The 26,214-nt window shown below is 42.9% G+C and overlaps 1 protein-coding gene across 3 annotated transcripts in view; it reads right to left on the bottom strand.

Annotated features, from left to right (window-relative positions):
- The window catches only part of LOC125463524 (uncharacterized), a 413,194-nt gene extending 387,588 nt beyond the window's left edge, over positions 1-25,606 (bottom strand). For all 3 annotated transcript variants that reach the window (XM_059653821.1, XM_059653820.1, XM_059653822.1), the window contains exon 1: positions 24,890-25,606. In XM_059653821.1, the coding sequence (XP_059509804.1) occupies positions 24,890-25,015 (126 nt within the window). In that variant the 5' untranslated portion in view covers positions 25,016-25,606. The remainder of the gene's footprint in view (positions 1-24,889) is intronic.
- Positions 25,607-26,214: the final 608 nt, after the last annotated feature.

Genomic DNA, 26,214 nt, shown 5'->3' with positions numbered 1-26,214 from the left:
TGGAAACAGCATTTTTAAAAAGTCATGCTGCATTTAAACTTAAGTTGACTGTCAGCCACGTTCACTTTTAACACTAACAGGAGTCAGAAGTTGTGGCATCAACTCTCGAGACTCGAATACAGAAATTATGGCTGATGCTCCAGTGCCATATTGAGGAAATGCTGCAGAGATTAAGTCTTTCAGGTAAGACATTAAAGCTGGACTACATATGCCCTCTCAGACAAGCAAGATTTCTTTCAAAAAAAATAAATAATAAATAATTCTATCCTGGGGTAAAAACCAAACACAACAAGTTGCTGGAAAAGCTAAGCAAACATCTGTGGAGGAAAAAGTCAGAGTTGCCGTTTTGGGTGCAGTGACCCTTCCTCAAAACTGATGGTAGCTAGAAAAATGTCAGTTTACATGCAGAAAATAGGGAGGGGGAAGAGGTCGGGAGTAAACAATAGGACAGAGGCCGAAGAGAGAGAACTGTAGTTGTATAGATAAAAGGTGGTGTTGATAATGAGCTGGCTAGGAGGGTGAATATTAGTTAAATGGGGACTGTTAGAGACTAACAATAAGTAGTGTGCAATGGCAGGCTGAGAGATAACAAGGCCTGGTGTGTAGGATAGGGGACTAGGACATGGGAGAGCTTAGGCCCTACAGTTATTTAACTCCCTTCAATCTGACTGCATTCTAATCCTGACTTTGTTATTCATCCTGCCAATAAGGGTGGTGCTGTTGTAGCCTGGTGCACCGACCTCTACAATGCAGAGGCTGAGCACCAACTCTGATATCTCCTATCTTCCCATGGACTGTGACCCCACCATGACGCATCAGGCCATTGTATCCACTACAGTAACGGATCTCATTTCATCTGGTGACCTCCCCCACTACATCTTCCAAGCTGAGAGACACCCAGCCCCACGCAGCTCACTTCTACATCCTTCCAAAAATCCAAACAGAACTGTTCAGGCAAACCCATTTTTTCAGCCTGCTTCTGCCCCATGGAACACATCTCTTCCTACCATGACACAGACTTGTTCCTGTGGTCCAATCCGTGCCCACGTACATCCATGATCCCTCTGCCACTTTACGCCAGTTTTAAAACCTCCAGTTTGCAGGTTCCAGCTGCCTCCTCTTGACCGTGGACATGCAATCCCATTACACGACTATTTCACACCAGGAGGTTCTTAGGGCTCTCCGCTTCTTCCTGGAATGGAGACCTGAACCATCCTCAGCCACTACCACCGCCCTCAGCTTTGACTGAGCTCATCCTCACCCTCAACCACTTCTCTTTTAACTTCTCCCATTTGCTTCAGGTCAGAGGGGTGGCCAATGGTACCCACATGGGTCCCAGTTATGCCTGTCTCTTCATAGGGTACATGGAACATTCCCCGTTCCAGTCCTATTCCAGCCCCCATCCACAACCTTTTCTCTGCTATATCAACAATATCATCAGAGCTGCTTCCGCCTCTTGTCCAAAATCGGAAAGCTTCAATTTTACTTGCAATTTCCACCTTGCCCTCACTTTCACCTGGTCTGTCTCTCACTCCTCCCTTCCCTTTCTCGACATCTCCGTTTACATTTCTGGGGATAGACTGGCCACTAATATCCACCATAAGCCCAAAGACTCCCACAGCTACCTGGACCATACATCCTCATACCTTGCTTTGTGTAAAGACTCCATCCCATTCTCTTAGTTCTGTCTCTGTCCCATATGTTCAGATAGGTGAACATTGATAAGGGAACTTCCCCAACATCCATCTTCCTCGTCAACCAAGGATTCCCAGCACCACTGTCAACAGGACCCTCAACTGGGTCCAACCCATCTCCATCTCCCGCACTCCTGGCCTCACCCCTTCTCTTCCTTCCCACACCAGCAATAGGGATTCCCCTTGTCCTTACCTACCATCCCCATCCAAAAGGATCAGATTCTATTTCTGCCACCTCCAGCAAGATGTCACCACCAGACATATTCCCCTCCCCTGTCTGCCTGCCACAAAGACCATTCCTTCCAGGACACCCTGGCCCACTCTTCCTTCACCCCTAACAACTAGCAACCACCCACCCCACCCCTGCAACTGGCATAGGTGCAACTCTTGCCCCATTTACCTCCTCCTGCCCCAGTATCCAAGGGCCCAAACTTAACTTCCAGGTGTTGCAACACTTTACCTGCAGTTCACACAACTAGTCTGCTGCATTCACTGCTCAAAATGTGGTCGCCTCTACATTGGGGAATTGAGGCGCAGAGTACTCTCAAAAAAAAGGCCCCAAGCTACCAGTCGCCTGCCACTTCAACACACCAGTGAAGCTCAAGGTAAGGTGGAAGAACACAGCCTCATTTTCCCCACTTGGAGACCCTGCAACTCTCAGGACTCAATATCAAGTTCAATAATTTTAGGGCCTAAATTCTAAGTCCTACCCCCCTACCCTACATACCAGTCCTTGTTATCACACAGCCTGCCATTACACATGACCTATTGTTAGTCACTAACAGTCCCTATTAACTATTAACACTCCTAGCCAGATCGTTATCAAGTCCTTTGTCTGTCCAACTGCTCTTCTTTCTTGGGCTGTATCCTATTGTTTACTCCTGACCTCATTCCCCTCCCTGTTTTCTGTATATAAACGAACATTTTCCCAGCTACCCATCAGTTCTGAGGAAGGGTCACCAGATCCATAACGGTAACTGACTTTCTCCGCTGATGCTACCAGACTTGCTGAGTTTTTCTAGGAACTTCTGTCTTTGTTCCCAATCAATGCTGGGTCTCTGGTTTCCACAGCAAGGAAGCCATCCTTCTTCTGGGCAGTATTTGTCCTGCATGACAACAGTTACAGCCACTGGAATGTAAAGTGCTTTGGTCACGAAAAAGCACTTATATGAACACAACTTCTTTTGAAAAGATATAGACCATGGGGGCACAAGAATCTTGGAGATCTAGTGTGCAACCTGGGATATAGGCAGTGTGCCACAGTAACCCAGCCCAGATGTTGCAGAAAATAATACTAAGTGACATTTGATAAGTTTATTGACCCTGAAGCAATGCTAGATGGTTAGGGAGCTTGTTTTGGAAAAAAATTCTGGAATACAGAAAACTTTATGAAGCATTTGTTTTAAACTAGTAGTGTGATGATGCTGTGGCTTTAAGAGGTACGTTTTGTGCTCGTTTCTTTTGAGAGAGTTTGGGGGGCAGGGAACAGGTGGCACGAGTCTTTGAGAAGTTAACAAACTTGTGAAGCCTTCGTTTTTTTGGTTTAAAAGAAAGGGTGGAAGAATAAAAGCAGCTTGAATGGGTGTGATCAAGCTCCCACCCACTGAACCAGGGATTTTCGGTTTAGCTTTCAACAGATGCTATTAGGGACCTGAAGTGAAAGCTGCAGCCCCTCCTCCACCACCTTGCACCCCGTTACAGGTCAAAGCTGGAGTTCTCACACTCTCAAATTGTCTTTTGATATTCTTTCCTCCTAAATTGTCCCACATGCAGTTTTCCAATCTGTTTTCTGACTGTGCCTTTTGCCAAGGGTGTGTTTATGGGATGTTACCATATTTGAGCAATGACTGCTTATTAGTAGAATAATCCTCTTTTCTGTTAAGATTTCACAGAGTTGTTATTCCAAGTTTTCCTTTTTCTGTTGTATTTAAACCAGTGTTTGAATAAATTGTGTTTTGCTCAACATGTAATTTGACTGGTCAAACTATTCTCTTGAACACAGCACCTCATTTACTCCTAAAATTAAGAAAAAAAAAGTTGGTCTGGGCTACTTTCTTAATATATTTTGAGGGGGGGTGGGGTCTGATCTGGCCCAGTCCATAACAGGAGTCACACGTTCATAAAAATGGAGTCACAAGGTTAAAAGCAAATGACGTTGTAATGGCAGAATGCAGTCATTAATTACTACACAAAATGTTGAATAAAGTTAAGCACATCATCTGAAGTACAGAAGCTTTTTTTTTAAAAAAAAGAAACGCTAACCCTGTAAGTGGGCTTCTGCTTTTAATGTGATCCTCATTTCTCCCTTTTTTTGGGTTGGCGGGATGCAGAATTTATATATTATGAAACACAAGGCTTTGTATTTAGTTGGGACAGGCTGAATGGACCTTTTGCCCCCGCCACCCTGTATTTCATTGTTTCTGATGTTTGTCTCTGTCAATTGCTCAAGATCAATCCATCCCAGGGGTTCAATATTGGTTCTGCTGCTTGAGAGGCCAGATAGTACCAGTAGAGGCTCTCTCCTCATTCAAGTTGGCCATAATGATTTTGAACAAACGTTGAACTTTTTAAAGATGCATGTTTTTCACTTTAAAGGGCTCAGGAAAAAAAAAGCAAGTGACATATTAAAATACTTGAGATGTTCTAATATTTTTGACAGACTGGAATGCTCATTTCATCAGGAGTGTGCTCTTCAAATGGTATCCAATATATGTGATCACAATCACTTTAGGATAAAATAGGTAAAGAAATAAAAGTGTGTTTATAAGAAGAACAGAAAGCACAAATAGTCAATTACCAGTACAAATACACCTGACACTACATGTAGAAATTAAGTTCCACTCAGAAAGAGTTGCATTTAGTTGTCTAAACACAAATCAAAACTTCAACCAAAAGTACTCATGGTCACATCCAGTGAGGGTAAGGACTCCAATAATTATGTAATGGATTCAAAATTCAGATACAATCCTAAATCCTTGAGGATAAATTTTGCTCATTATGCCAATGTACTGCAGAATATATGCATTTTTGAAAATGAAGGGAACAAAAATGGCATTAGAAAACAAAGTGATTTGAGTAATAATTAAAAAAAAGACATCCTCAAACTGCAACGCTAGCTAGTGCGCAGCTGAACTGCCCAGATTAAGTACTGAATCAGTAAGGTTGAATCAGTTAATCTCAGTCACAATAATGGAAGATGCTATACAGCTGGTCTGTGCAACAAAAAGAAACAAAAATCTAGGCCTTCAATTATGATACTTGAGTGTATCATTCCAGAAGTGGTCTATCAAGCACAAACAAACTGGGCTTAATTGTGATCACTTGGCAGTAATATATGGCTGACATTTGTGGACAAAGTTCATATATGAACAATGGGCATTTGAATGAGGTCATCACAAACTCTCAAGCATGCAACTATTAAAGGAATGCCAAAGTGGGAGACAAATAGCAAAACTTGTGCCTTTCTTACAATAATCTATCCCTTCCTCTCCCATTTCAGCTTTAGCATAGAATTTCACCACTTATTCTGGATATTAGCACTGATGCGGTGGTTTTTAAAACAAAGCAAAAATTCATAAACCTGACATGGTTAAATATTCACAACAGTTGCCTAGCCACAATCTCAAAATAAGCAGCAAACCAGTATCGCCTTGAAGAAAAGAAAACAGACCGTCACTACAATTTCTGCACCATCCCCACTAAATCCAAGTGGCTACCTATTTTGGGGCAGAACTGCAGTCACACGAGGCAAAGTGGAAGATTAGTACCAAACAAACAAAAGGTTGAGAGAGGCTGGTTAGACAGAGGCCTGGCACATACCTTTTTCCTCGGTAGAACTTCATTCTAATAATCATTAGAAAGCGTCAATATCAGTCAATTACTTGCTCCTCACATAGGTCCCATAACTAGCACATGGTAACCTGGCAGTTGTTAGCATGGGGAGAAAGTTCTTTAATAAAAAGGAGGGGGTTGAGTCTTTATGCATGTTACTGAAGGAAATGGATAGTACCGGAGGAAAAGGAAGGAACGTTTATGAAGTAAGCCAGCATGAGGCCCAGGAAGGGAAATGTGTGTTCTGCAGCTTAGTAGGGAACTTCTGGAGAGTAGGAGACATGTCACGCAAACAAGATAACCTTCAACTCCATGAGATGGTAGAAGAATTTGAGCCAAAGGTTAGAGTGGACTAGTACTCCAGAGCAGATTTGGCTTTGTGGGCAAAAGAACAAAGGATGCCAGGATAACTGCAAATCGACAGTCCAACAATTAGTGACAAAGATGTCCTTGAAAGAACAGTTGTCAGATGAGACAGCTGAAAGGCTGTGACTATACAGTGTGGAGCTGGAGGAACACAGGAGGCCACACAGCGCAAGTGTAGGAAGTTGAAATTTCAGGTCTGAAGGCGGCTCCTGAACCAAAACATCAACTTTCCTGCTCCTCTGATGCTGCCTGGCCTGATGTATTCCTCCTCCTCGTCTCCAACTCCAGCATCTGCAGTTCTTGCTGTCTCCAAAAAAGCTGTAGCTATTCAGTTATATGATAATAAAACGCGAGGCTGGATGAACACAGCAGGCCAAGCAGCATCTCAGGAGCACAAAAGCTAACGTTTCGGGCCTAGACCCATCAGAGAGGGGGATGGGGAGAGGGAACTGGAATAAATAGGGAGAGGGGGGGAGGCGGACCGAAGATGGAGAGTAAAGAAGATAGGTGGAGAGAGTATAGGTGGGGAGGTAGGGAGGGGATAGGTCAGTCCAGGGAAGACGGACAGGTCAAGGAGGTGGGATGAGGTTAGTAGGTAGATGGGGGTGCGGCTTGGGGTGGGAGGAAGGGATGGGTGAGAGGAAGAACCGGTTAGGGAGGCAGAGACAGGTTGGACTGGTTTTGGGATGTGGGGGGCGGGGGGAGCTGGGCTGGTTGTGTGGTGCAGTGGGGGGAGGGGATGAACTGGGCTGGTTTAGGGATGCAGTTGGGGAAGGGGAGATTTTGAAACTGGTGAAGTCCACATTGATACAATTAGGCTGCAGGGTTCCCAGGCGGAATACGAGTTGCTGTTCCTGCAACCTTTGGGTGGCATCATTGTGGCACTGCAGGAGGAGTGATGAATTCCATGGTGCATCTTGTGTTTGGTACACACTACTGAATGTAAGCATAGGTGATAGAGGGAGTGAATGTTGTTTGTGGAAGTGATGCCAATATCAAGCAGGCTCCTGTGTCTTGGAGGTTGTCAAGTTGAGTGTTATTGGATCTGTACCCATTGAGGCAAGTGGGGAGTATTCCACCACACTCCTGACTTGTGCCTTGTAGATTGCAGCTAGGCTTTGTGGAGTTAGGTGGTAATTTGCACGTCTCAGGATTCTTCACTTCTGACCAGCTCTCACACAGCTGGTATTTATTTGGTTGGTCCAATTCAGTTTCTGGTCAACAGCAACTGGGAATTCAGTGATCGTACCACCACTGAGTGTCAAAAAGGTTAGTAGTTAGATTGTTGGAGATGGTCATTGCTTGGTATTTGTGCACCATAATAACTCTACTTCCAATTAATCAGCTTAAGCCTGGATATTCTATAGGTTTTGCTGCATTTGTACATGGATTGCTTCAATACTGGAGTCACAAATCATGCTGACCATTACACAGTCATTGATGAACATTCCCACTTCTGGTATTAAAGACGACTGAGGAACTAATGGTTATTGTGGTGCGTAGTTACATACCTATTTCTGAACCAGGAAGCCCAGGTTCAAGGAAACATACCCCTCAATTCCTCAACTCCAGTTTTGCTAGGGTGTCCTTGATATTACTCCTTGGATTAAGGAGTCTGAAGATGGAAGCCTCACTGGGGAGATTGCCAAGGCTGATGAATGTAAGAATACTGTCACTGACACAAACGTGTTTTCTCTAACTGACCATGATCAAAGTGGTTTGTGTATTTAAAACTCAAATAAATTTTCAGTAATTCCAGTATTAAAGTGTGCGTTACCCCACACTTGAGCCAGGGGCTCAAGAACACAACAATTCAATCATTTGACTCCCTTACATTCACTCATAGGAGAAAAACAAAATTACCATGTATCGTTCTCGATCTCAGATTTGTAGCAGGACTCAGGTTTCTTAGATGAATTAATGCTTTTTAAAGGCTTTTAAAGTAGAGGTTTCTCAGTAAGCAGCGAGGCTTCTTGTAGTTGAATTTTCAGTAAGTTGGTTTTCAAATGAACTGGAAGTTGGAACAAGTCAAACAGAGTTAAACTACTTTCAATGAACAGCTGTTTGGTAGTTTAGTTGATAGCAGGTGGTTTGATAGTGTAATGACAGAACTCAGGCAGTGAAAGCTACTTCTGTTATTTTCTTTCCCTCCAACGCCTGACACAGGTCAAGCCCCATCAAGAAATCATCTTGGTGACTTATATATTCAAATTTTTCTTTTTCCAAAGAGCAAGGTGGCATTTTGATGCCATAGACTGCTTGTTATTCAACATTTTGGAATCTGTCCTGTCTAGTTTCGATGGGAGTGGTCATGCATAAGGTCACAGAAATTTGAGGGTGCATTCATGAGGATCAATGGTCGGCACAACATTGTGGGCTGAAGGGCCTGTGCTGTACTGTTCTATGTTCTATGTTCTATGTTCTATGTTCTATGTTCTATGTTCTATGTTCTATGTTCTATGTTCTATGTTCTATGTTCTATGTTCTATGTTCTAGATTTCATACCAGTCTAAAGACTTGTAATGTTTTTGTCCTTAGTGAGCAAAGATAAATTTGCTGGAATACTACAGTTCTTTGATAGCTTGTGCTTTAGAAAGATGAAATTTCCTGCATGGCTGTGAATGCACATATTTAATTAGGTATATGCTGCCTGACTCAATGCCAACAGCCATATGATTTTCAGAAGCCATTTCAACAAATGGTGTTTAAAGTTTCCATGAATTGCCTGAAAGTTCACAACAAACTGAAGTATGATGGTAGAAGACAAGTGTGCTTGAGGCAACGGAAGCAGTAAGTGGCCAGATGAGATGGCACTGTTGAACGTTTCTGAAAAGGGTGACAACTCTGGCCTACCTTCTGGCTATCTATCCCACAGCCTCATCTCCATGGAAAGACCTCTCAACAACTAGCTCTTTGACCACCTCTCATTGCCAGTATTCCAAAAAAGGTACCATTCTCTCCATAACACTCCTGGTCCATTCATTAATTACTCCTGATAACCAAATTCCTCAACTCCAGCAACGTTCCACGAAATCTAACAGCATCCCCTCACCACTTCTTACAACCATTCATAACTTCAAATATACTTGAGGTTAGGGACGGAAGACAAGTTTAGGGTTGAGGCAAATTAGATTTCACCCACAATAAATCTTTCTATGTTCCAATCTTGATGTTGCAGGAATTGCTCACAATACATTTTTCTTCTACTTGGGCAGTACCATAGAGATTGAGGCTACCTTTCTTCCACTCCAGTCGCGAGGATCCTTAGAAGACTAAATCGACAAACAGTGCCACAGACCAGACACAGGTGGTATTTGCTGAAGCTGATGACTTTCACACACTGCTTCCATTACAAATTCCAAGCAGAGCAGAACAACTTTGCTTCAATCAGAGGGCTCATTGATGTCATCTAGCTTGGCGATAAAAACGTCTTAACAAAAACAAGCCAGCTTGGCGAGCAAGTCAACAACTTCACCCACAACCCGAAGCACAAAACATTGCTAAAACCTTAAACTGCTTCCATAGTTTGTGCTTGGCCTCCATTTGGGTTTAATGGAGATGCTCAGAACAGTTGTAACCTTCACGGATGCTTCTGCTCCCGTTTTGGTGTTGACAGACTAGAGACTGCCTCAAGGACCTTCCTGAAGCATTTTCTGACCATCTGGCAAACCAGGATTATAATGTGTTTTAGAAACTGTCAGGTACATGGACAATGTGACCGCCCAAGAGTTGAAATATCATAGTCATTGTGCATGTTGCAATGCATACAGGAAGGCTGATGACATTGTCACCCCGGAAAACCGAGCATGGCGTTTGCTACATTGCAGAAGAACATTTCGGTTCACAACTGAGGATTCACCACTACCATGGTCAACCAAGTCTATTTACCTCCTCCCCTTCTCACTATCCAAGGCTGCAGACACACCTTCCAGGTGAAGCAGTGATTTGCCCAAACTTCATTTGACCTAGTCTACTGTATTCACTGCTCACAACTGGTGTCTTCTACAATCAGGGAGAGGAAAAACAGTGGGTGACTACTTTGTCAAACACCTCTCTGTAAAAATGACCAAGCTTTCAGTTGACTGTCATTTTAACAACCATATTCCGATACCAACCTATGTATCTCTGGCTTGTTGCACTGCTCCTGTAAAGTTCAATGCAAGCTGGAATAACAACACATCAGCCTAGGCATCTTACAGCTCACCGGACTCAACATTAAGTCTCAGCAATTTAAGAGCAATGTTTGTTACCTAGCCCCTCACCCCCAGGCTGTTCTGTATGGGTTGCTCCCAACGCAGCCAACACACTTTCAACTCTTCAGTTCCTGTCATCAGCTTTTCAGTATTTATTTATAGCCCACGCTACTATCACCAATCCCTTTGCCGGCTTCCTTCTTCCATCTCTCACCAAGGACTCATGCTATCCAATTGCCTCGGTGCTCCTACCCACCTTCATCAGGACACGTACCATTTTCAAGCCACTTTCAGTTCTGACAAAAGGATCATAGAATCCTACAGAACAGAAACAGACCCTTTGAACCAACTCATCCATGCTAGCCAAACTAACTTAGTCCCACTTGCTGAGTTTATCCCAAAGCCCTCTAAACCTTTTCTATTCACATACTGTCCAAATGTCTTTTCAACATTGCAACTGTACTTGCATCTACCACTTCCTCTGGCAATTCATTCCACACATGAAATCACCTCAAGAATAACACTGACCCTAAATGCTAGTTGCATTTTTCTCTCCACAGACCCGAATTTCTCCAATGTTTTGTTCAATTCATATTTCTAGCAGCCACAGCATACAATTCACTCCTCTCCACTGTGTCCTTACTACCTACCCCTTATCCCAGCTTTAACCTCAAATCAATTATTCATTGTCCAACTTAACCCTGATGAGCGCTCATCCAACTGAAACTTTATTTTCTCTCTCCGCAGATGTTGTGCAGCCAAAGCAATTTCAGCACTTCCTATTTCAAGTTTACGGCATCTGTAGTGCTTAGCTTTTCTTATTACTCACACCTGTTAAATTTTTTCTCCCCCTTATTTAGGGAAACAGAAGGCAAAAACTGAAAAGACAGTGAAGGATTAAAAATCTCCTTTTGGAGATTCAACAATACAGTTATATTACAGATATGGTTTTAAGCCTAGTGTTTCCTGAAACATGCCCTACCTTAGAGTGCCAGATGTGTTTGACAGAGCTCTAACTTTAATCTGCACATTTCAATAGATTTTTAGATGCCATCCAACCAAGTTAGCAAAAAAGTGTGGGAGCCAATTAATTACAAATTTCCATAATATTAGGCTAAACATTCTTTCATTAATGTTGAAGACTGAATATTACAGTTTCACAATTTTTCACCCTTTGCTAATAATCTTATATCTAGGATACAGATTCATGATTCAAAGTAAAAATCCACTGAAAAGTAATTATTTTCCTCTTAAAACAGTAATTTCCCCAAAGATGATAGCAGTATGTTTAGAGATCATAAAGGGGCTAAAGGATGCTTGTCTGTCAAGTATACTGTAGCTGTGTTAAGTTCTGCAATAAACTCAGCTTACTCAAATGCTATCTTGACAAGGAATACACATGGATGCGAGTTTGCTCACTGAGCTGGAAGGTTCGTTTTCAGACGTTTCATCACCATTCTAGGTAACATCAGCGAGCCTCCAGTGAAGTGCTGGTGTTATGTCCCACTTTCTATTTATCTGGTTAGGTTTCCTTGGGGTGTTGATGTCATTTCCTGTTTCCCCCCCCCCCCCCCCCCCCCCACCCACCCACCCACCCAGGAGGATGGTAGATAGGCTCCAAATCAATGTGTTTGTTGGAGTGCCATGCTTTGAGGAATTCTAACGCGTGTCTGTTTGGTTTGTCCGAGGATGGATGTGTTGTCCCAATCAAAGTGGTGTCCTTCCTCATCTGTATGTAAGGATACGAGTGATAGTGGGTCATGTTGTTTTGTGGCTAGTTGATGTTCATGTATCCTGGTGGCTAGCTTTCTGCCCATTTGTCCAATGTAGTGTTTGTCACAGTTCTTGCAAGGTATTTTGTAAATGACGTTTGTTTTGCTTGTTGTCTGTATAGGGTCTTTTAAGTTCATTAGCTGCTGTTTTAGTGTGTTGGTGGGTTTGTGGGCTACCCTGATGCCAAGAGGTCCGAGTAGTCTGGCAGTCATTTTCGAAATGTCTTTGACGTAGGGGAGAGTGCTTATGGTTTCTGGGCTTTGTCTGTTTGTTTGGGTTTGTTGCTGAGAAATCAGCAGACTGTGTTCATTGGGTACTCGTTCTTTTTGAATACACTGTATAGGTGATTTTCTTCTGCTCTTTGTAGTTCCTCTGTGCTGCAGTGTGTGGTGGCTCATTGAAATAATGTTCTAATGCAGCTTCGTTTGCGGGTCTTGGGACAGTTGCTCCTGTAGTTCAGAATTTGGTCTGTATTGCAGAGACATCCAAAACAGTGAATTTATGATCTCACAGACCTTCTACTTCAAACCAAAAGATGCATTATCATGTTGGAAGTGTTTTATTGTATGGAATACTAGTTAAAAAAACAGCAAACAAGTTGTCTGACTACTATTTGCCACTTTAAACATCAGTCACTCGCATTTCTATCATGCATAGTCATCATTACAAAAACAAAAACTGAATTTATACCACACTCTTCACAACCTCAGGAACCTCTTTGCTTCAGAAGTCAACTACATTTTATAGCCACTGTTGTAACATAGGAAATGTAAGAACTCTTACACAGCATGTGTTATTGGTCATTTAAATTATCAGAGTATGCCGGAGTGTACAGCAGAAGTTAAAAAAATCAGATCAAGATGATCTTATTGAATGGTGAGGCAGTTCAAACAGCTGACTAGTCTACTCCTGTTCCCTGTTGGTATGTTATTCTAGATAGAGATCACAAGATAAGCTCGTGACATTAGCTGGAATACAGGGAAACCTCCCTTGCTTGGCTTCAAAAGTGCTCTCTGACATCTAGTCAAGGTAGCAGACAGGGCATCCGCGTATTCTCTTATCCTAGACGATGCCAGTGCAGTACTACCGCAATACTACAACAGACTGTCAGCGTCGGCTTTGCGGTCAAGTCGCTGGAATGATAGGTGAACCGGAAGGCGCCTGACCCGGGCGGACATCACACACACACACACACACACACAGACAGTTGCTTGAAGTGACCAGGCACATATGGCAGAATGGAATTATCTGCTGAATTTACAAATACTTCTGCAACAATGAATCAGGTCATGGTAATTCAGCTTAAAACAAAATATTCTGCCCAACTAGAGGTTTAAAATAAAAGTACATTGAAAATGAGGAAAGCATTTAAAACTGACCATCCCATGTATACAAAGGATTCTGTACAGTACAAAATCACTTTAGCAATCTCAGTTTAAATGACTATAAATCAAACAAGTATGACAGCACAACTGATAACATTGATGCCCTATAATTTTGCCATTACTTTTCTTGTTTGGATGAAAGGAGGTTTTCTAATAAATAAGTATCTTATCTGGGTGTTTTAATTTATGTAACAGAGATCAATTTAAAAATCAAGGAACAAGGGGAACAGGCAGAGAGGAGGACAGTAATCACATGGGATAACAACTTTTATCTCTCTTTCCTTCAAGAGAGAAAAGTGCCAAAATGCTTTGTGTACACACAACCTGACAGGTTTCCATCTGGAGAAGTATAAATGCAAAACATTTAAGAATCTTATACTTTTGAAAAAGGAATCTTACACAGCCCAAGCAATAAACCATAGAGCAAGATTAAAAGATGCCCATTGCTCTCCACCCCAACATTCCAATACTCGAGATCCATAATTAATTTTGTCAAAGCAGCAAACTAGCCTCACTTTATAAAATGATGATATCAGCAGTTCATTTGGTCTCCACATGAAGTGACATTAGGTTCAAGTTTCTGACAACTGTCTCAAATTCCAGGGTGACATTCAATAAGATTTTCAGGAAAATCAACTTAAAATGTTTAGTGTAGGTAAAGCAGCACAAATGAACAGGATCTAGGAAAAACCCAATACTTATTACAGCATGTGATATCTTTGCTCACCTCCAATGGTCCCATGGTTTAAGATCCTGTGCTTCATTCTGGATAAGGTGGACACAGGTAGGATTACTTTGTATCCTAACTAGCTACACTGCAGGTTATAGTTGCTATTATCAGCTTCCTTCTGTTTGAAGTTTCATGCTGCATTTTAGATGCTGTTGCCAGATTACTCACATAGCATTCACACTATATTACATGACTTAGATAGCCCAGCAAGAAAATTTGTACACAAAATTTCAAACTTTTTTCCTCCACTGAAAAGTTAGCCCATACATCCCTGATCCTGTTTTCTCATACTAAATCTGGTGGGCCAGGAACACCTGTCCAACGGTCAATGCAGCTCACTGACAATCAGGCTTACAAGCATTAGAATTGAGCCTCTGTCGACACCACTCTTGCTTAGATCCAGGTGCGAGTATTTTATAGCACCTTGCTTGAATGATACATTCACTTTTTAAATTTGGATCTTTCCTTGCCCAGCCACAATTAGCCCAACATCTTAGAAACACTGAACACCAAATCACAGAAGGCTGCACAGTTCATTGGGTCTACCTAGATTGTTCAGCAAAACAGCTGATGCAGAACCAATCTTTCTTCAAAGATTTAACCAGTTCCCTTTTGAGTTGGTATTCGCCACCCTCTCAAGTTATGTACTCCAAATCATAACTGCTCATTGAACATAGAACATAGAACATAGAACAGTACAGCACAGAACAGGCCCTTCAGCCCACAATGTTGTGCCGACCATTGATCCTCACGTATGCACCCTCAAATTTCTGTGACCATATACATGTCCAGCAGTCTCTTAAATGACCCCAATGACCTTGCTTCCACAACTGCTGCTGGCAACGCATTCCATGCTCTCACAACTCTCTGCATAAAGAACCTGCCTCTGACATCCCCTCTACACTTTCCACCAACCAGCTTAAAACTATGACCCCTCGTGCTAGCCATTTCTGCCCTGGGAAATAGTCTCTGGCTATCAACTCTATCTACGCCTCTCATTATCTCGTATACCTCAACTAGGTCCCCTCTCCTCCTCCTTTTCTCCAATGAAAAGAGACCGAGCTCAGTCAACCTCTCTTCATAAGATAAGCCCTCCAGTCCAGGCAGCATCCTGTAAACCTCCTCTGAACCCTCTCCAAAGCATCCACATCTTTCCTATAATAGGGCGACCAGAACTGGACGCAGTATTCCAAGTGCGGTCTAACCAAAGTTTTATAGAGCTGCAACAAGATCTCACGACTCTTAAACTCAATCCCCCTGTTAATGAAAGCCAAAACACCATATGCTTTCTTAACAACCCTGTCCACTTGGGTGGCCATTTTAAGGGATCTATGTATCTGCACACCAAGATCCCTCTGTTCCTCCACACTGCCAAGAATCCTATCCTTAATCCTGTACTCAGCTTTCAAATTCGACCTTCCAAAATGCATCACCTCGCATTTATCCAGGTTGAACTCCATCTGCCACCTCTCAGCCCATCTCTGCATCCTGTCAATGTCCCGCTGCAGCCTACAACAGCCCTCTATACTGTCAACGACACCTCCGACCTTTGTGTCGTCTGCAAACTTGCTGACCCATCCTTCAATTCCCTCGTCCAAGTCATTAATAAAAATTACAAACAGTAGAGGCCCAAGGACAGAGCCCTGTGGAACTCCACTCACCACTGACTTCCAGGCAGAATATTTTCCTTCTACTACCACTCACTGTCTTCTGTTGGCCAGCCAATTCTGTATCCAAGCAGCTAAGTTCCCCTGTATCCCATTCCTCCTGACCTTCTGAATGAGCCTACCATGGGGAACCTTATCAAATGCCTTACTGAAGTCCATATACACCACATCCACAGCTCGACCCTCATCAACTTTTCTAGTCACATCCTCAAAAAACTCGATAAGGTTTGTAAGGCATGACCTACCCCTCACAAAGCCGTGTTGGCTGTATTTGATCAAGCCATGCTCTTCCAGATGGTCATAAATCTTATCCTTCAGAATCCTTTCTAACACCTTGCAGACGACAGACGTGAGACTTACCGGTCTATAATCGCCGGGGATTTCCCTATTTCCTTTCTTGAAGAGAGGAATTACATTTGCCTCTCTCCAGTCCTCAGGTACGACTCCAGTGGACAGCAAGGATGCAAAGATCTTCGCAAGTGGCGAAGCAATTGCATTTCTCGCTTCCCAAAGCAGCCGAGGACAAATCTGATCCGGGCCTGGCGACTTGTCAATCTTAATGTTTGACAAAATTTTCAGCACATCAGCTTCGTCTATCTCTATCCATTCCAGCATGCACACCTGCTCTTCAAAGGTTTCATTCACTACAAAATTCGTTTCTTTCGTAAAGACAGAAGCAAAAAACTCATTTAGGGCTTCCCCTACCTCCCCAGGCTCCACACACAAGTTCCCTATGCTATCCCTGATCGGCCCTACTGTTTCTTTGATCATTCTCTTATTCCTCACGTAAGTGTAAAATGCCTTTGTGTTTTCCCGGATTCCTTCTGCCAAGCCTTTCTCGTGCCCCCTCCTGGCTCTCCTCAGACCATTTTTGAGCTCCTTCCTTGCCTGCATGTAATCCTCTCTAGCTGAACTTGACCCTAGCTTCCTCCACCTTATGTAAGCTACCTTCTTCCTTTTCACAAGAAGCTCCACCGCTCTCATCATCCAAGGTTCCTTAATCTTACCCCTTCTTGCCTGTCTCAGAGGGACATATTTACTCATCACTCCCAACAACTGTTCCTTAAACCGTCTCCACATGTCTATAGTTCCCTTACCATGGAACAACTGCTCCCAGTCCATGCTTTAAACAAAGTTTTTCTTCACGTTGCTTCTGAATCTTTAGTAAGTCACTTTAAATCAGAGGGCTCTGATTTAACACTTCAGTCACTGGAAATAGTTAAATCAATATTTACACTACCCAAGCTACTACTGATCTTAAAAAGGGGGGGCTGGAAGCCCTGAAGAGACTGGGCAGGCTGAAACTAAAGACAGATAGCATGGAGTTCTTTGCAGGTGTTTTGCTAGTATGAGGGAAGGTTGAAAACAAGGTTGGCAACAAATGAGGGAGCCAAGACATATGATCTAAGAAGAATTTCAAGGCACACAGTATAGAACTGAAGAGTCACCAAAAAAAAATGCTGCCAGATCTTCTGAGTTTCTTCAGCAATTTGTTGATGATTCAAGACAGAACCTCTCCAGTTTGGACACGTATTGAATATGTTTTCTATTACAGTGGACTGTATCAAGACCAAATGAGATCCATCCAAAGACACAAAAGGAAGTGATAATTGAAATTACAGAAACATTGGCCATAATTTTCCAGTCATCCTTTGACTCTCCATGGTGCCTAGGAATTGAAGGATTCCAAGCCTTTTAAAAATAAACATACATGTAGGCATATCCAGCAACTACATGAACATGAGTTTAACTTCAATACAGAAAAATTTCTAGCAACTATAACCTAGTAAAAGTGAATAGTCACATGGACAACTGCATGTTAATTAAAAGAAACCTATGCTGACTTAAGAGAAAAATGTTTAAAGTTTCTTTCAAAAAATGTCATTTTGAAAAATAAAGAGCAGATGATGGCAACGTAGCGGAGGTGACATAATGGGTTTCCTAAAGGTTCAGTGACAAATGACAGAATTGTGGCTGGTTAAGGGTTAGTAGTAACATGGATTTTAAATTAGTTGAATAACAGGAAACAAAGTGACTAATGGATGTTTTTTCAGGCAGGAGAAATATTTGGAGCAGGGTTCTGCAGAAGGTCAGTGTTGGAACACGTGCTTTTCCCAATATACGTTAAAATGTCCTAGGCTTTAGTGTACAGGGAGGTTTGCAGTTGGTACAAAGTTTGAAATTGTTGTAAAATACAATAAAGATAGTACAAATCTTCATAAATGACAATTTGGTAGAATGGGCAGACAGACTGCACATTTCTCTTCACTGAGCTACATGTTCTAAGATTAATTTTGGTCAGAAGAACATGGAGACATAATACAAGGTGCTATTCTAAAGTGAGTGTAACAGGACCTGAGTGCACGTGCACATTAATGATTAAGGTATCAGAGTAGGTTGAGAAAGTGGTATAAAGTTCACAAATCTTTGACTTGATCATTAGGAACAAAGCAAGGAGATATGTTGAATATTGACAAAATACTGCAGATGCTGAACATCTGAAACAAATAACATTGCAGAAACTTAAGAGGCCTGGCAGCGTTTAGACCATAAGACAGACTTAGGAGCAGAAGTAAGGCCATTCGGCCCATCAAGCCCACTCCACCACTTATTCATGGCTGATGGGCATTTCAACTCCACTCACCCACACTCTCTCCATAGCCCCTGATTCCTTGCGAGATCGAGAATTTATCAACCTCTGCCGCAAAGACATTTAAAACATCCCAGCCTCCACTGCACTCCGTGGCAATGAATTCCACAGGCCCACCACTCTCTGGTTGAAGAAATGTCTCCTTATTTCCGTTCTAAATTGACCCCCTCTAATTCTAAGGCTGTGTCCATGGGTCCAAGCCTCCCTGCCTAACGGAAACAACTTCCCAGCATCCACTCTTTCTAAGCCATGCATTATCTTGTAAGTTGCGATTAGATCTCCCCTTAACCTTCTAAACTCTAATGAATACAATCCCAGGATCCTCAGCCATTCATCGTAAGTTAGGCCCACCATTCCAGGGATCATCCATGAGAATCTCCACTGGACACGATCCAGCGTGGTCACTGACATTGGTCATTGCCAGCTGTCCCTCACTTTAAGGAAACTGTCTTCTTAAGGTCATGAGTTTCCATCACAGGTCTTCTTGTGGTTGAGTAAAGTGATTTCTCAGCCAACAGATCTTGCAGCAGATTTCCTGCAAATTAGTGAGATCAGCAAGTGAATAGAGACCATTCAGTTTGTAGATGGATCCTGGTAAGTCAGATAGCTTTGCCCTTCTTCCCAGATCGTGAGCCAGTGCACTTCAGATCAGCTGGTTATCACTTGCCAAGGGAAACAGTTAATGTTTGAAATTCAGAAAGACACTTCTTCAGACTTTCTCCAGCATTTGCTGAGGCTACAGTGAACTTGTACAAGATACCAATTTGTTCTGAACTGGATTAATATATCCAGCTCTGCGGCTGCATTTTAAGACATCAAAACATTGGCACAAGTACAGAAAATACTCGAGAGAATTACTCTAGAGATGATAATTTCAGACAGACATGTGAAGGTAAAAAACTATTTTTCTTGGAGGAAGGTGGGGGGGGGGGGGGTAGAGAATGAGATTCGAAGGAGGTGCTTAAAGTCATGAGGGATCAAGACAAATGTAGATAGGGAGAAACAGTTTTGACCTGTGAAAACGATAGAGAAAAAAAAGGACATAAGCACAAACAAATCGTTAAATGAAGTAAATCAAGGAAAAAATAGTTCTAAAAAAAAGTGGTTGCAGTCTGAAGTGCAGTGGAAATAAGTTCAGTTGAAGCATTCAAGAAGCTGGACTGCTATCTGAAAAAGGCAGAACATGCAGTATTATGGGGAAAAGCAAGTGAATGGCTCAAAATGAACTACTCATTCGAAGAGTCAATGCTGACATGTTTGGGCTAAATGACCTAATTCTGCACTTTGACAGATAGTAGGAACTGCAGATGCTGGAGAATCTGAGATAACATGGTTTGAAGCTGGATGAGCACAGCAAGCCAAGCAGCACCAGGAGGAGCAGAAAAGTTGACATTGCGGGTAGAGACCATTCTTCAGAAATGGGGGAGTGGAAGGGGATTCTGAAATAAATAGGGAGAAAGGGGGAGGCATATACAAGATGGATAGGAGACGATAGGGTAGGAGTCGACAGACAGGTCAAAGAGGTGGGGTTAGAGCCAGTGAAGGTGAATGTAGCTGGGGAGTTAGGGAGGGGATAGGTCGGTCCAGGGAGGACAGACAGGTCAAGGAGGCGGGATGAAGTTAGTAGGTAAGAGATGGGTGTGGGGCTTGAGGTGGGAGGAATGGTTATTCGGTTCTGTAGGCAGGTACTCAGAAAGGTAAGATGGCTGTAGTACCTCCCGAACATCCCCGATGTCCATTCCCCCCACCACCAAGGACCGCAACTTCCGCTCCACGGTGGTCCAAAATGCCCTCCACCATGTTTCCAGCACTTCCCACAACTCATCCCTCACACCCCACCATCCACAATAATAACCAAAACAGAATCCCTTCATCCTCAAATACCACCCCACCAACCTCCAAATCCAACGCATCATCCTCCGACATTTCCACCATCTGCAATCTGACCCCACTACCAAACACATTTCTCCATCCCCACCCTTATCTGTTTTCCAGAGGGACCACTCTCTCCATGAATCTCCTGTCTGCTCCACACTCCCCTCCAGCCCCACTACCCCAGGCACTTTTCCTGCAACTGAAGCAAGTGCTATGCCTGCCCCTACACCTACCCTACCCCTCACCCCCATCCCAGGCCATAAGAAGACCTTCCACAAACAGATGCTCACCTGCACATCTGTTAGTGTGATATACTGTATCTGCTGTTCCTGTTATGGCCTCCACTACATGAGGGAAACCAAGCAGAGACTTGGGGACCGCTTTGCGGAACACTTGTGCTCAGTTCGCAACAATGATACCTCCCAGTCGCAAACCATTTCAACTCTTTTCCACCACCACCACCACGACCAACACTCTTCAGACGACATGTCCATCCTGGGTCTCCTGCACTGCGCAATGACGCCACCCGAAAGATGCAGGAACAGCATCTCATGTTTTGCTAGGGAACCCTGCAGCACAAGGGTATCAATGTGGACTTCACAAGCTTCAAAATCTCGTCTTCCCCAACCACCTCCCAAAACTAGCCCAGCCAGTCCCTGCCTCCATAACCATTCCTCCCACCTCAAGCCCCACACCCGTCTCCTACCCACTAACCTCATCCCGCCTCCTTGACCTGTGTCCTCCCCAACTCCCCACCTACACACCTTCACTAGCTCTAACCCCTCCTCTTTGACCTGTCTGTCTCCTCTCACCCTATCATCATCTCTAGCCATCTTCTATCCACCTCCCCCTCGCTCCCTATTTATTTCAGAATCCCCTTCCCCTCCCCCATTTCTGAAGAAGGGACTCAACCCGAAATGTCAACTTTCCTGCTCAGCTTGCTGTGTTCATCCAACTTTACACCGTGTTATCTCATTCTGCACTGGAACAATTGTACCATTTTGTGAAATCTGCTTAGTCTCCTCAGCTCTAGATGTTCTCCAGAAAACCTTGGCTATACTTTTTAAAAAAAGGTAAGTACACAACCTACTACTTTCTCATTGCTTTTGTGGTGGTTGGAGAATGCCAGCTTGGTCATCAGGTCCCTTTTACTAGATTTCAGAAATGTAGGAAGGAGGAGCTAGGGCAAGTTTAGGCCAGTTGACCCCTTTCACCTACTCCACCATTCCTCTAGTTCACAGCTTATCTAAATATTCATGTCACTTGGCTGCAATATCTTTGATAGCTCAAAATCCATTGATTTCAGTCATTGAGTATATTCAAGATTAAGCCTCCACAACTCTCCTTGGTACAGAATTCTAAAGATTCATGACCCTAAAATGAAGAAATCAGTCCTAAATGGCCCAAGCCTGTCACCTGGCTCTGCACTCTCCAAACCAAGGTATGGCTCTCAGGACACTTCACCCAGTCCCATTTACTTCATGGTCAACTGGTTTCCGCTTGATCCACCAAACAGAGATTAGACAGTAACTGATTTGATTTGTCGTCATGTGTACCTTAGTGAAAAGCTTTGCTTGCAAGCAAATCATTGTAAGGGCATATAGAATAAAGGGCGAGGGAAAACTTGTACACGGTAAGGCGCGTAGGTTACGCTACACAGGATGTACAGGAGACGAGATCAACATTAACTTCAAATAATGCTGACCTTGTTAATGTTGATCTTGCCTGATTTGGTCCAGTCTGTTTTTCCTGATATCAGCCAGAGTTATCATCCTAGTTTGATATGAAACTTTGGCCCATTTTGCTGTGCCTTTTTCCTAAATTTAAACCAGCACAATGCTGCATAAAGTGCTGTAAACTTCAAGGAATGTTTCCAGTACTTAAAAATATGCTACAAAGAAAAAACAAACTGTGCATTCATGCAAACCTCTAATTCTTAATTGGAGATTTTTGGGCATCAGAACAAAAGGGTTGAGCAAAGACAATAAAGCAGACAAAGAGAAGCCAAAATATCAGTACTCACATAACAGAATTATAGAAGTCTACAGAAGGACAGGTAAGGAGTTAACCAAAATGGAGAATGAAGAAAATTTGAAAATTGAGTAACCAATAAGACAAATTAGTGAAAGAGACTTGGGAAGCCTACAGTATACAGCAATGGTACTATGCCCAGTGATCCTATTTAAAAGTCTCCCAACCTAATATTACAACATTCATACATTAGAGCAGAGCCTACAATTCAAAACTACTCACTTGACTAAAAAGCTCAGACCCCAGTGGTCACAAGCCTCTTTTTAAAGAGGAACTATCATACACATATGCTGCTGAACCTGGGAGGCTACAAAAATGTCACCATTTTAGTCCAAACTCAAAGAAAGTTCACAACTTCAATGAACATATTGGAGAAACCATTTTACATAAAAGGGGCAAATAATTCAAATATTAACACTTGAGCAGCAACTGCATTTCAAGCGCAGAAATAGATTTTAAAGCTCTTTGTGTTAAAGATCAAAAGAGCAAGGAAGGAGAAATGAACCAGACAAGGAGGGTAGAAGTTGCAGAGGAGGAAATTGATGGAACAGCAACGGAACTTGCCTCAGCAAGGAATTTCAGAGTACTACAGTGGTCAAAAGAGTGGAACGGGGGAGCGTGCACAAACAGCAGTTCACAAGAAGCTACATCATGCATTACCATGACAGTCCACAGTTAATCTTAAATTGGTTTAACCAAATTTTTGACTACTGAAGGAAACCTCCATTTTTCACACTATTTCTTATTCTATAAAATAATAAGATCTATTAACATTACAACATCCTGCAGATCAATCACTGATTAAGCTAAAGATTTAGACAAGTGTTAAAACAATCAACTCCTAGGTGAATACAGTGGCCAACTGTAAGCCATCAATTACGACAACCAGAGTCATACTGGACCTGGTCAATGTCCACTGGCAATCTGATTTGCCTGTTTGTTATATCAGTGTTAATCGTTTTTACATAGTTTTCAAAATTTATGTATTATTCAAAGTTAACAGCAATAAATGGTGGCAATTCAAAACAAGTAAGCAACAGGGTTTAATAAACAATGATATGTCAAAAGCAAATCATTTAACCAGGGGATGAAGTTTTCAACCTTAGTCTCCAATTTAGCATTAAAAACTTTTGATGGGGGCAAGACAATGACGTTTGTATCTAGCACAATACTGGTCTCATTCATTTCCAAAGTGAACACAGTTTAGCCTGCCATAAACATCAAAAATTTCAATTTGTCATCAAGTTCAAACTCATCCTCATTTCTGCAATCTGGAATCGTGACAGTACAAGGGCAATTGAAATGAGAAACAAATCACTGAACAGCTTACTAAATTACCACTGCAGAGATTACACGTTCTTGATTCATTTCAATTATTTCTTGAATTATTACAATTTTGATCATGAGAAGTAAAGTTTTTTTCTTAAATAAATATTTTCAGTTATTAGTATAAACAAAAATGCTGTTCTTTGTAAAGTCTATAGGGTTTACATTGAACGTCATTACATTACATTCACACTTTTTCCTGGGAACCAATATATTTTGGTTTTTTAAAAAAAACAAACTTTTTTTTAAAAATCACAGCACGGTTCAGAAAAGTACCAGGAGACTTATTTATAAAAGCAGCTTCTGAAATTGGAGGAGAAGTTACCAAAAATACAACAGTGCAGATTCATTTACTCCCAAGCATGATATGGTTTTTCAAATTATTCATTTCGGACATTTACTTCACATTTCAGACAGAAAGAAGTAGGCAAAAATATAGCAAAGTATATTAAAGTTATCCAAGAATCGTACCCAAGATTTTGAAAACAGCACTGCGCTTTGCAAACTTTATTTTAATGTCAACATTACATACACGCATGAAATTTTCAACAGGAACTGCTCGTTTCGCTGCATGGTACAGTAGGAATGAAGTTGCAGGGCAATTTCTCACAGCACTTTCGACCACAGAAGTTAACTCGTTATTTTCTGCTCACCGTAGTCAAAAATTGTCAAGGAACGATAAATTTCGTAGTTGACTGCGGCACTTTTGGCAAATCCTAATTTAACTACACAAGCGTCTACAAACATTTCACTATTTTTCAAATCTCTCTGAAATAGGGTACTGTTAGGATTAGAGGGAGGAGCTTAAAAAAATCACACCCCAGCTGAAGATTTATGCAGCAAAAAAAAACAAATATGCACACATTTCAAATCCAAGCATTAAAATAAACCGGGAAGGAAACAAGGGAGAGGGCAAAAAGGCAAAGTGGTTTGAAAGAAGAAAACTACACTTCTTTTAAAATCCAAAAGACATTGTTGAAAAAGCAGGAAACAGCAGCCTTAAATATTAGGGCAAACATCGCTGTCTGTGTTTTTGTTGGAGTTGGGGCGGGGGGGAAACGGTTCTGGCTGTTTACCGCTAAAAACCTACTTTTCGACGCTTTCTTCCCTTCAGAGTCGGAGTAAAACCAGCCACAGAAAAGATAACTACGATCAGAGGCAAAACACAAACTCCAAACTGCAACATCTATCGCCGTTCCACCACGGCCACACACAAAAAAAAACACTCTTCCTTCTCCGAGTAGCACAAGAAACCAGATTCCCCACCACCAATTCTCGCAAAACAAAAGAGAGGCTGTATTTTAAAAATTAAAGGGTAGTAATGCTGTTTGCGCTTTACGAATGATCTCCCCACACCATCCCCCTCACCTGGTTCAAGTCCTCGTCCGTCAATAAGTGCACCTCCCGGGGTTTGAAGCAATTTTGACATTTGCTCTTATTGAAGATATTAGCCTGGAATTTGCGGCACGGATTGTCCTTGGCTCCGGCCAACATCTCGGTTAAAAAAATGGTAAAGAAAATAAACAAACTCCCTTCACTTTCCTCTAGCGCGGAATTAAAGGGCGATGAATTCTTGATATGCTTTTTTTTCCCTCAGAAAAAGGGGGAATCTCTCCGTGATAAATCACGGCGGAGCTCGGGCTGCTCCGCCTAAAACAGGCCGAACTTCCAGCCGTCCACCGGGATTAAGTCGGCGAAGGGCACCGGCACATCATCGGGTCTGCCCTCACCCACTGCACCCGCGCCTGGATTCAGGTTTACAGCAGCTCCCGGGAGGCCAGACAGTCGAGCTCGGTGTCTCTGTCTTTCCGTTGGTGGCGGCCCCTCGCCTTTTCAAATCCCCAGCCGGGGCCCGGAGTCACGATGGCGGTTACTGCCGCTCGGCGAAGATGGCGGCTGGAGGAGTGAAGGAGAGAGGGAAGAACGATGGGGTGGAGGTGTGAGGATACCCCCCAGGGGGTGAAGGGCGTTGGGCTTGGCTTAGCTCGGCTCTGCTTTTTCTTCTCCCCACCCCAACCCCGGTAACAATTCCCGAACCTTCCACCGACCCGCCACCCGCTCGCTCTGTCTGACTCGCGCGCTGCCCGCCCGCTTTTATCAATGGCTGCGCACAGCGCCGCCAGCAGGGGGAGTGTAACAGCGCGACTCCCTGAACACGGCACAGCGCAGATACAGAGAGAAGGCACGGCACAGCACAGGCACAAAAAGAGGGCACAGTGCAGATACAGAGAGGGAGCACAGTCAGATAGAAAGCACAGGACGGGTGCAAATAGTGCACAGATCAGATACAGGTAGCATGCACAGAACAGATACAGAGAGAGCACAGCACATATACAGAGAAAGCATAACCAGGTAGAGTGCACAGTGCAGATACAGGGAGAGAGAGAGGCCACTGGACGAATACAGATAGAGAAAACAGTCAGAGAGCACAATCAGATAGAGAGCACAGCACAGACAGGGAATACAGGACAAGAACAGATGAGCATACGGGGCATAGACAAAGCATGGCACAGTGACAGAGCACAGGATGGATGGCGTATAGAACAGAATCAGGGTACAGGATAGAAAGAGTGTACAGGACAGACAGTACAGTACAGAAACAGATTGCAGAGACAGAATATAGGACAGACAGAGCACATGACAGATACAAAGCGCAGACACAGAATGCAGCAGAGAACATGGGACAGGCACAG

Source organism: Stegostoma tigrinum, chromosome 22, assembly GCF_030684315.1.
Source record: "Stegostoma tigrinum isolate sSteTig4 chromosome 22, sSteTig4.hap1, whole genome shotgun sequence".
Taxonomy (NCBI): domain Eukaryota; kingdom Metazoa; phylum Chordata; class Chondrichthyes; order Orectolobiformes; family Stegostomatidae; genus Stegostoma; species Stegostoma tigrinum.
The sequence above is the reverse complement of the archived record's forward strand: the minus strand, read 5'-3'. Positions and strand labels throughout refer to the sequence as shown.